The following is a 12234-nucleotide window of genomic DNA, read 5'->3' as shown; positions in this document are numbered from 1 at the left end:
GCAGCTCCAGATTTGCTCCAGTTTTAGGTTTTGTGAATGGAGTATAAAGTAGCAGGTGCAAATACCGGACACTTGTAGGCATCTCCCGATTTCCTCAAGTGCAAATGTTTGTGAATCCAGCCCAAAATATGAATTAATACTTACGTTCAACTCGATGATCCAGAGCAAGGTTACAAACAAGAGGTCGAAGGTGACAAACAGGCAGAAGGTCCTCCTGACATCCGATATGCCTTTCTTTTCTCTTCCTTCATACGATTCGATCCTTGCCATCAGCTCTGCCGAATTGATGGAATGGACATCATGTAGAGAGGGCAGACTGTTATGCCGTGCAGCCGCAGGGTCATCTTGCGATTGGTTCATCCTGAACCTGGTCAGAGCAGTGCCTTTGCAGCTTCAGCATCACCAGCAAGCCAGGGTAACAGACAGCCTTTACAACAAGACATTGACATGTTTATAAATGAAGAAAAAGAGAGCAGAACTAATTCAAACAAACAACAGCATTGTTTTAAACAGAATTTGAATGCTTGAAATACCAGGCAATAATAATACAAGTAGTAGTAGAAGTAGTCATAATATAAAGGGCCTGATTCATGGAACGTTTTCCTATGGGATGGTGTCATTATAAAACACTTCCCTGAATCAGGCCCAAAATTTTGGTATAAACAATTGTAATTTTAATAGCAATAATTTAACTGTTTATAGTCCTATTTAATTTCTAATAAGATGACAAATGTGTATATTTAAAATAATTGCATTTAAAATAGGACTACTATAATATTGTTGTTAGTAGTAATCCAATGATCTGACAGCCCATTTTCCAGATATAGTTTTTCAACAAAATTAATGTTAAACTGTAATTTGAATTACTTGAATCAACCCAGAGCTAATGGCATTGGAGAAATTACTTACCACTAATGTTCTTTCTATGGCTTCCTCTCCCACAGATTCCTCATCTTGGTAGATAGCTATCCAGTGTTAGATGCTCTGAATTATTTTCGACAGGGGGCCTTGTGCCGCTCAATATCGTTGTTGACTTGTATACAGCTGCACCATTCCTCGACAACAGACGCGGCATCGGACACTGTATAAAAGGATGCATTACACCCCCACACCTCAGTTCCCCACTTTTTGCCCCCATGCTCAGCCTGCGAGAGGGAACATGCAGTAATGCGGAAAGGCAGAAACAATCAAAAACAAAAACAGCAAACAACCATTGCTTGCTTACCTTTCCTTCCATATTTTAAACTTTGAAACGTAACTAGTAGAAGTGCGGCAGCCTTGTTAGCCAACTGCTGATGCCCCAAACATAGCACTCTGCTCCTCATGTAATCGCAGACAGAAACGTGACTGGAGAATGCGATTAAGGCTATGGACTTCCAAGCGGGGTAGGCTGGGAGTGCGATGAGGAATCTGTGGGAGAAGAATCCAAAGAACGAACATTAATGGTAAGTAATTTATCCTTCAATGGATTGCATCCTCACACAGATTCCTCATCTTGATAGACTCCCAAAGCAGGAACCATGCTAGAGGAGGGTTGGAAGTCACACCAAACAACTCTGCAGGACCGCCCTACCAAAGCGTGCGTCAGCCCCTGAGGCCAAGTCCAAGCTGTAATGCCTGGCAAACGTGTGTAGAGAATACCAAATCGCAGTTCAACAAATGTCTCTAATCGACACTCGCCTCTGAAAACCTGAGGAGGCAGCAACATATCAGGTACAGTGGCCCTAATCCCTGCTGGAACCTCGTTACCCACGGTCTGGTAGCATTCAGAAATGCATAGCCCTATCCAGCGCAAGCTAGTTTGCTTAGTAACTGCTCGCCCCAACCGAGATTGAGAAAAAGCCACAGACAACTGGTCATCCTTTCTGAAGGAGCCAGTTCTGGACAGGTAAAAACTCTTGGGATACATTTTCGTGTTGTCCACTGTCGCAAACAGATCCACCATCAGGTTTCCCCACTGGGTGAAGACCTCTGAAGTGACCTACGGGCATAGCTCCCACTCAGAGCGTCTGCCAATCCATTCTCCACCCCTGCCAGATTAGCTTGCTGCAGAAGCGGAGATGTTCTTCATCATCCAGAACCATAGCTGCATGGCCTCCCTACACATGGACAGTGATCTCACACCTGCCTGCTTGTTGAGGTAGTACGTGGTCATTGTGTTGTCCCTTAACACCAGGCATGTTTCCCCTGCAGAGAAGGCACAAAAGCTGCCAACACCAGTCTGACTGCTCGCAGCTGCAGCAGATTGCTGTGGCAACCTTTCTCATTCTGAGACCAATGACTGCTGATCTGGAAAGAGCCGCAAAGAGCACCCTGCCCTTCTGTGTGGCATCCGCAACAACCTGCTCCTCTGACCTTGGTGCCCAGAAAGTTGCTCCCTCCAACATGTTCGCCCTGTCCCTCCATCGGGTCAGGTCATTCGCCAAAAACCAGGACACTTGGAGGACATCCAACATCTCGCCAAAGTACTGCGACCACTGGCTCATCCGGAGTCTCGCCTACAACATCCGGAAAACACAGGACACCATGAGGTGCAAGAACGCTGATATCAGGAGACAGCTGGAAGTCTGGAAGAGAATGACTATCAGTGCCACTTGGGTGACACTCTCACTGGGAGGAAAAGCCTACCCTTCCCAGGTATCCAAGAGGTCCATGATGGGACAGAGTCCTTCCCCTTTCTTGGGAACCAGGAAGTATTGTAAGTACCAACCTGAGCCTACTTCCTCATCTGGAATTGCCTGTACTGGTCCCTTAAAAAGACGGGCCTGCAGTTCTTTCTGTAGCTTCCATTCTGGAAGTTGGGATAGAGATGGAGGTCTGTCTGGTTGTCTCTTCAAAAACAGGAGGCGTTAACCCCCCTCGATTAGCTGAAGGACCCAGGTGTCAGAAGTAATTTCCTTCCATTTGCCCAAGAACCCAGAGATTCGCCCTCCAACCTGCAAAGTATGAGGAGAGACCTCAAAGAGTTTTCTGAGGCGGCATCAACACTGATGCTACAGCAGTAGTCGACTGTCGACCCTCCTCTACCTGACCATGGGTACTTGTGCAACCCCCGTTTAGCCTGGGGTGCGTGCGCCTTTCTGGGAAAGATGGAGTACCTCATGTAATCTCGTCCTCTGGACACAAAGGCCAAATCCTGCCATGGAGGTTGTTACTGTACTGCTAAGGCTAAAGATTTAGCTGTCAGGTTTGAGTCTTTCCAGTGACTTATCAGCTTTGGCGCAAAAGAGATGTTCACCAATGAAGGCAAGGTCCAGCATCATCGATTGAACATTCAGGGAAAAGTCAGAGCCTCTCAAATAAGCAGACCTGCAAAAGACTGTCAAAGTGCCCATAGCACGACCCATACAGTCTGTCACGTGCAACCCAGCTTGGAGTGCTTGACAGGCATTTCTTTGCCATCAGCCAATAGGTCTTAGAAGCCATACTTGACCTCTCACTCTGGAAGATGGTCAGATACTTCTGAAATGGTACTCCAGAGGATATATGTGAATTTAGAAAAAGCACAAGAGGCATTCACAGCTTTGAGAGCCATGCTCCCCAAGGTGAAAACCTTCTTTGCAAAAGCGTTGGCTTTTTTTGATTCCCTATAGGCAGGGAGGCTCAATGTCGAGGGCCTGGACGCAACCGTCATGTCCTGCACCACTAACCCTTTGGGGTTCAGGTGAGTTGCAAAGAAGGACAGTCACCTCTTGCTGGCTTACATTTTTTTCGTAAGCTTCATGTCGACTGCCGTTGTCAAGCACAGGCACTGCCACAAGGCTAAAACCAGATCTGATATGGCCACATTGAACAACAAAGCACACTCAGATTGTGGCCCATGGTCAAGGATGTCAGTAAGGTCGTACTGTGACACCGGTTTTGACGGTGTGATAAACCCAAAGGACATGACAACCTTCTCAACCGCTGTTCAGTATTGGACATTCGGGTGTGCGTAAGGGATTGGTTGCTGGAATGCCACATCTGAAGATTTGTCCAGACCACTCACATTATGGATGCCTTCTGCCAGTTGAAGAAACCCAGCCCGGTCCACCATAAAATCTGGCAATGGACTCAAGCCGCACCTCCCATCGGCTCAAACCCAAATGGTATTGGGTCGCCCTTCTCATCAAAAATCATCCACATTGAGTTAAAGAACACAGATCGAGTGTCCGGTACAAAACTTCGATCTTGCAGGGCCTTTCTTCTTCTTGGCACAAGAGGGCTGGTGACAGTCGTGGGGCAGGACGAGGTTTCTCCTTAGGGGTCTTGCTCGAGGACGTTCGACCCACCTTGACTGCCTTTGTTCTAGATGGACCGGGCACCGTTAGAGCCATATCGACTTGAGGAGTCGAGGCCGAAGAAATACCAGGCGAGTCTTTTTCAAAAACTTGGTGCATTTGCTTTTTAAAGTCGTCCTGCTCCTCCCTAGACACACCCTTTGCAGGGTACGACATACCCCTTTCGTCCAACGAGGCGGAATAGCGTATGCACTTTTACTTGTGCGACGACGACTAGGAGGTGTGCTGAGATTCACTATGGGAGTTTAAATGCTTTTTGGACTTCTTAGGGCGATGTCCCTTCCCTCTCTATGTTTCTCGAGAGCAGGCCCCTTGGTATCGTGCTGCGATGAAGATGGGATCCATTTTGCCGTGAATTTAGGCAGCAGTCTGCCGAGCGCCAGCTTAAGCAAGAGTTCCTTCACCGCCTTTGGGTTCATCACCAGACAAGAACCACATTACTCTGTATCATGCCCGACACCACACACAGATAGCGTGTGGGTCCGTGAGGGACATTTTAGAGTTGCAGTCGCTGCAGCGTTTAAACCAGGACAGTTTAAGACCCGACATACTGACGTAAGTTCGATTTCTCTTGAATCGAATACGAGTGTGATCCAAATAATGTGCTCAGCGTGTAGACAAAAAGAACTGAGGTGAGGGGCATAGTGCCTCCTCCTATACAGCGCTCAACGTCACATTCGTTGTCAAGGAATGGCCGTAAACGAGGTAGTCGTCGACGATATCAAGCAGCTCTACATTCCATGTCGGAAACATTTCCAAGCAGCCGATGCAGGATAGCTATCTATCAAGATAAGGAATTTATGGGAGAATGCAATCCATTGAAACATTTTTAATACTGTTCTTCTTTCAGCATTCTTCATTTTCTTCTTGAAAAGAATATTGGCCATAATATAAATTCTCCTTTAAAGATTCAGCACTTTGGATTTCTTCATAATCACATAATACCTCTTTCAAAACGTCAACCACGTCAACCTCTACTTGGTAGCGCAGCCGATTACATTTCACAAAGAGGGGAGGTGCACAGTATGATAATCCCTGTTCATTCAGAGAAATGTGTTCATAGAAACAGCGCAGACTGACAACTGCTTCACCAGCACATTCCGTCCTCAGGAAGCAGGCCCTGTCAAAACTTAAGACTGCTTTACCAGATGAAACACAAGATGTTTACAAATCCCTCTGTATCCCAATCCCATGTCGGGGAGATGCATGGAATGCAAGGACCTGCTGCCACACCTTTCTAATCTCTCTGCTACCCAATTAGGTTACATTCATTATTCATAAACATCAAATTTTTTACTTTTTGTTTTACAATAGATATTTGTAGATGTAAAAATCAATTTTAAAATGTTTGGGCGTATTTATGTGATGCCTTTAACCACCCTGGTTTTCAGGGTCTAATGCCATTTGCAGGTGCATCAACAACATACCTTTTTTGGATCCACTGGTTTTCCTCATCACTGCTGTAGAAGAGACATTGTCACGATAAACTAGACACTGTAAAGTCCATCTATGGCCTTTTTGAAGGGCTTTCAACCTTGAATTGGAGAGTAAGCAAACTAAGGATTTTCACAGGGCCAGGGATATGTCTGTCAGGTGGAGGCAGGAATCCCTCTCAGCGTGGGCTGGGAGGCCTACCAGGGTTAAAACTAGAAGCCGGTGTGGGAGTTGGAAAGGCCCCAGTCACTTAGTTCATCCCCATTTGCTAGGTTGTGTGACCAAAGTATCATTGTCAATCCCCCCCATGCCTCCAAAGTACCATTCTAACCCTTGCTTTTCTTTTTGTTTTGAAGGATCTGTAACATCAACAGCTGAAATGGAACAGTCAGCGAATGACCCGAGAGACCAAGATGAGCAGAGACAGAATGAACTGCACAGCAGCATGGACAAAGCAAGCCACTGCGTGATCCGCCCCCATTGAAACAACACAGCAAGCCCAAGCGTGCAGCACTCCTACGAAATCCACCTGCCAGGCGACAGCAATCCACGCCAGTGCAAGTCAGGGAACAGAACGCCCAGCGAGACTTGCACAATCAAAAACACTAAACTCGACTGCTGGGGGGCCACAGAGTGGCACATTCACCAATCCAGTATGCTAGAGATGCTGGAAGACCCTCAGATGAACTCAGAAATTCACTGTTGCGGGCTGCCATTACTGAACACTGGCGGCCCTGCAGATGGAAAGGGTGTGGTGCTTAAGACACCTTTTGACTCTATCGAACTGCAACACCTCCCCGGTGAAGTGAACAGACAGCGGTTGGCCCCAGGAACCAGCAGCCAGAGAGAGACCCAATGGTGGGGGAAGAGAAGGCTAATAGAGGGGACAGGAGACAGGATGTTTGGGGTTGTTCACGTGAGAGTAAGGGAGGAGCAGGAGGACCAAGAGACCAGGCGCAGGAAGGACAGAGTAGGAGAGCATGGAGCATTATTAAAGGAGTGTGGAAGGTGAGGTTCCTCAGAGTGGTACTTCCCTTTGAGTGGGCGTGAAAGGTAGGTGAGAGTGATAGAGGGAGATTAGGGAGTGAAAAGGGTTGAGTGAGTAGCAGCAGTGTGGATAGAAGGGTGGTAGTGAGGAGATAGTGGGAAGAGGGGCAGTAGTGTGGAGAGAGGGAGTCAGTGGAGAGAGAGAGTAGAAGGAACTATGATCGGAGGGTGTAGGCAGACAGTAGAGCGAGGAACACTGGAGGGACAGAGAAGGAAAAGTAAGGGAATGTGAGAAGAGACAGTGGGTGGTGTAGTAGGGATGAGAGTAGGAGAAGAAAGGCAGTGTGATAGAATGTTGTAGGGAGATGAACAACGCAGTGTGCAAAGGTCAGCCCCAGTGGGGCCCAAATATCTGTAAGCCACAAAACCTTATGTTACGGATCTTCGAGAAGGGATTACCTAGATTGTACCCTGAGCAAACCTCAAGTAAAAGGGCGGAAGTGCTAGGAGAAGTGCACTCAACTGCACATTTTACGTGACTGCAAGACTGCATGTTGGTGTTTTCAGAGCGGTGGCCGAGCGGGACATTGGAGAGGAGAGGTCTTTCTCCTAAAAACCACTTCCCCACGCAGAGTGACACGTAAGTGCAAAGCACTGTGCAGCCAGCTGCAGTCTGCAGCTGAAGCGAGGAAGGGCTCTACAACAATGCACCCTTTCCCTATTAGTGCTGTCCTCTCCATCTGAAACATCCCAGGCAGAAGTTCCCGATGCTCGCAGGAGATCTCTCCTGTTCTACCTTACTAAGGCAAGAGTGCACTTGCATCGCATTCCTACACTTTAGTTTATCTTAGTTCCTCCACCTTGGTTCATATTGCACTCTCAGCATGTACCACCTTCGGAGTAAGCCATGCGGCCAAAGCATCATCTCTCTTCACCGTCTACCTTCGCACCAACCGCTAGAATTACAAGAATCCAACCTTATGACTGATCTCCACTCTCCCCCAAATGACCCCTGCCCACATCAGCGTGAGCACCACCTTCACTGCCCTTCACCAGCAGAAATGTCAATTGTTTTATCCAGAGTAGGGCAAGCTGCAAGTTGGGAGCTCCATTGAGAGAAATCTGCAAGTGAGGTGTTAGAAATTCACATGATTATTGCCACCTGCTCAGAGGCATCCACCAACTTGCATGGCTATCCAAAAGGAGAACAATATTAAATCCCCCACACTAACTCAATTAGTGGATCTCGCTGACGGTGTACATAAATCGGACATCGGTGGTCAACCTACATATGGCTCATTACTCCCTTGTTGCAAGAGTGACAAATCTTCTAACAATTCTCTTCCCCTTGAAGACACCTTACTCAGTGAAGGCTAGAATCCCTGCGGGACTACTTAAAACAAGGTTCTAACTCAATATTGGCGCTCAATTATGTTTTGTCCTCACTTGTCAAACTACATGAAAATATTTTATCTGAAGTACGAAACCATATTGAGATGTTAACTGTGAGAAAACCAGAAGGTGTCTCACCCGCTAGTCTATGGGGGTCTCTCTCTCAGGTGGCCAGGGCACAGCCATCGCCTTTGGATCCAGACCCTGGGGGTGGACCAATGTGGGAGGATCACCTAGCTGAGGGGTCGTTGGGGAATGGGAGTGGGACACCTTGTGGGAAGAGGCGGCATCCCCCCCTATAATCCCTTTGACCCATTCTAGCAGGTAGGATATCTGTGGACTGTAACTCCCCCCCCTTCATTTCACGAACACTGCTACACATACAGCCCGCTCTGGGAGAAAACAGACTAGCACCCGAACATGATCCTGTTAGCTTAGCATATCGATTTGGAGTGCAAAAAGGCTTTGAAACATCGGAAGGCTAGAAGGGAGAAGTGATTCTGCTTCAGGCATACCATAATGTATAGGTGTTCTCTGGTAGACGTTGCAGCAAGAGGTCACCAAAGCTGGCCCACTCATCGCACTTCGATGCCAACCTGATGCAACTACATGGCAGGGTTGCTGCTGTCCTCTCCACCAACCTTGCTGCTGCTAGGAGCCGGCACCTGTGATGGCCCACAGGGTTGCCCCAGTATATCTGCAGACAGATCCTCACTGGAGATGGGAGCAACTAAATAGCCTGTGATTTTCTACGCGATACCGGTGGCGCAGAGGCTCCGGCAGGGCTCACAAGCGTTGTTTGAGCACCAATTTGAAGCTCCAACTGGAGCACCGCAGTGTGGGATGACACTGCAGCTGACAAGCCATCATCTCGGAGATGAGGCCAAGTGAAAGGTATTAGTATTTCGCCAGGACTATGCCTTGAAAACTGTAGCGTGACCACTAGAGGGCTGGGGGTGGGCGGTACATAGGCGTTGCAGTGTAAACATGTCCTCATTGAGCACATGGACAGTAAGCAGAAAGAAGAGCAGTGGGTATACTCCTTCAGCATGAACCCACTCTGCTGGGAACCAATGCCCAATGTCACTGTAATTAAACAGGATTATTACAAGACACCACCACTTTTTGATTTGAAACTATAGCGCTCATGTAACGTGAAACACATTCTACCTTTTACTGCACTGGGGACTTCCCTCTTCTGGTTTGTAATGCCACTTGGATTTTTAACTACTTCAAATAGTGAATCTGCCCTTAGGTGTTGACCTACTTTGTTCAGATGGTGGAAATCCTGTAGGAGCGTCTGAACTATGCCACTGTGCTGAAGTCCTACGGCAGTATGAGTGAGTGTCTCAACTTTGAATTGAGAGTTGATCTTAGTGCTCCTACTACCACCGTCATCTACTTAATTGGTGCAGTAAGCTACTTCTCCACAATACACGTGAACTGTAACTCCATATTGTTTCACCTGCTCATTTGCCCATTGGACAGCCTTGTTTGGTACCACATTTGACACATTAGAATGCCGGGCACATCCTTCCTTTTTTTAGAATGGAGGATGACTGGGCTCAAGCCGAGGCAGAGAGAACAGGGCCCTTGGATGCATGGGCAGTTCTTTCTACCACTAATAACAAGGGTAAGAATAGTTCTGCACTTACAGATTTTTAAAGGATAACCTGGAAGGCTTATGAAACTATGACGGATTCAGATCCTGGTAAAACTATGGACTCTTCAATCTGGTTGAATCCGAGGATAAAAGTTGAAAAAAAGGTGACATTTTGGAAGGAGTGGTTCTCGGCGGGAGTTAAGAAAATTGGAGATTTGTTTGGTGATCAGGCCTAGAAAACATTTAGAGACCTTAGGGCTGAATTCGACCTGCCCGATTGTTTATATGGAAAATACAGAAAGTTGAGAAAAGCAGTAAATAGGTCTCCATTGAAAGATTCATCATTGGTTTCTAGTATTAAGAAACTCATGGAAACTGATCACTTGGCCTCCAAAATGTACAATATATTGAGTGAGTATTCTGAGCCGGATCCTAAACTCCTGTTTACCTGGTCATCAGTGTTGAAAGATGAAATGGCCACAGAAAGATGGGCTGATGTGTGTGCCAATATAAAAAAAGGTGTCCATAAATATATGCGAGCAAGACCACCAAATAAAGATTCTAAACCGAATATTTTGGACACCAGTGCGTCTTTTCAAACATTGCCTAAGAGACTCAGACATTTGCTGGAGATGTGATCAACACCAAGGTACTTTAGAAGAACAAGTTACTCTCTTACCTGGTAATGTTCTTTCGATGGCATGGTCCGACGACGTATTCCATATCTATGACAGTAATCACCACAGCTGTGCTGCTTCAGAAAATTTTCGGCGCCTGCGTCCTGCGTCAATGACGTCGATATGCTGTCCTCGAGGGCCTACGTCGAGCCGACATCACCGGATGTTATAAGTAGGACGGACGACGCCCGTAGCCTCAGTTGTAGTTTTTTTCCCCCCAGAACGTGTGGCACCAAACCACTGCCAGTATGACCACAGAAAGCCTTGCAGATACGTAAGCTGCAATCACATAGGAAATTCTGTAGCAGGGCACGTAGGGAGGGAGCGATATGGAATACGTCGTCGGACCATCCCTCGAAAGAACATTACCAGGTAAGAGAGTAACTTGTTCTTCGAGGGGATTGGGTCCTCCGACGTATTCCATATCTATGACAGACTGCCAAAGCAGTACCAAAGTATGGAGGAGGGGAAAAAGAATTTAGAATATAGACATTTCGAATGCCCAATCAAATTGCAGAGTAAAGGACCGCCTTGCCAAAGGACAGATCCTGCCCATGGATAGAATCTAGGGAGTAGTGTCAAAAGTGTGGACAGAAGCCCAAGTGGCTGCTTCACAGATGTTACGAATAGGGGAAGTAGAGGCAGCCATACCCCTAGTAAAATGGGCCTGTACGCCTACCGGAGGGTCCTTACCCGCCAAGCGGTAACATTCAGAAATTGCCAAGATAATCCATCTAGACAAAGTCTGCTTAGTAACAGCTTGTCCCAAACGCCTTCCAGCGTAACCTATAAAGAGCTGATCATCCACTCTGACCCGGAACATGCGTGAAATGTAGAAACTTAAAGCTCTCCTAGGATCTAACCTATGGAGCCTCTCCTCGTCCTTACCAGGATGCGGAGGAGGATAAAATGCCGGAAGAATGACCTTCTGGCTTAAATGAAATTCCGACACCACTTTCGGAAGAAAGGAAGAACGAACTCCAAGGACAACCCTGTCCTTATGAAACACAGTGAAGGGTGGCTTAACTAAAAGTGCCTGTAACTCACTCACTCTGCAAGCTGAAGTGACCACAACTATAAATACGGTTTTAAGGGTTAACAGTCTCAAAGGACAAAAATATAAAGGCTCAAATGGAGCACCCATTAGAAACTTGAGAACAAGGTTCAAATCCCAACCGGGCACCTGGAAAGGTGACGGTGGAAACACATTAGTATGTCCTTTGAGAAACTGAGAAATTAAAGGAATTTTGAAATAGGAACACTCCTCAGACGAACGCTTAAATATATGCAGTGCCGCCAGGTAACCTTTAACAGTACCCACTTGCAGGCCCCTGTGGGCCAACGAAAGCAAAAAAGACAGAACCACAGGAATGTCGCATGAAAAAGGATCCACATTCTTAACCCTGCACCAGTCGCAGAACTTTCTCCAATGGCAACGGTACAGGGACTTCGTTGCCGGCCGTCTGGCCAAAAGCAACACCTCCATGACGTCTTCAGGGAGGTCCCAATCCTTATAGGATTCAGACTCATCCTCTGACAAACTGGCATGCCGCCTGCTGCAAAGGCAATACCGGCTCTCCGTCCTCACCAAGAAAAGAGCCCATATCCAAGCCTGCATCTCTGCGGCATCTAACAACTCGGCTGAACTCTTTAAAATCTGCAAGGAACTGGCCAATCCTGCCGCAGTCTCTACCTCTCCTATCCCTTCCCAGGCCCTCTGCACGGCACTGGCTTCTCACTTCATTTCAAAAACTCAGGACATCCTGTCCTCACTCTCCCTCTCTTACCCCCTTCCCGCTATTCCCTGCTCTACCTCCGGCCCTTCTGCAGCCACCCCTCCTCCCTCCTTCTCTGCCTTTCC

The 12234-nt window shown here is 47.2% G+C and overlaps 1 protein-coding gene across 2 annotated transcripts in view; it reads right to left on the bottom strand.

The window, feature by feature from the left end:
* The window catches only part of STARD3NL (STARD3 N-terminal like), a 367995-nt gene that overhangs the window by 253136 nt on the left and 102625 nt on the right, over positions 1–12234 (bottom strand). For both annotated transcript variants that reach the window (XM_069613274.1, XM_069613273.1), the window contains exon 2: positions 145–427. In XM_069613274.1, the coding sequence (XP_069469375.1) occupies positions 145–360 (216 nt within the window). In that variant the 5' untranslated portion in view covers positions 361–427. The remainder of the gene's footprint in view (positions 1–144; positions 428–12234) is intronic.

The sequence above is a fragment of the Ambystoma mexicanum genome, chromosome 5p (genome assembly GCF_040938575.1).
Source record: "Ambystoma mexicanum isolate Mex_15411 chromosome 5p, UKY_AmexF1_1, whole genome shotgun sequence".
Lineage (NCBI taxonomy): Eukaryota > Metazoa > Chordata > Amphibia > Caudata > Ambystomatidae > Ambystoma > Ambystoma mexicanum.
This window is presented reverse-complemented; position numbering and strand designations above follow the sequence as displayed.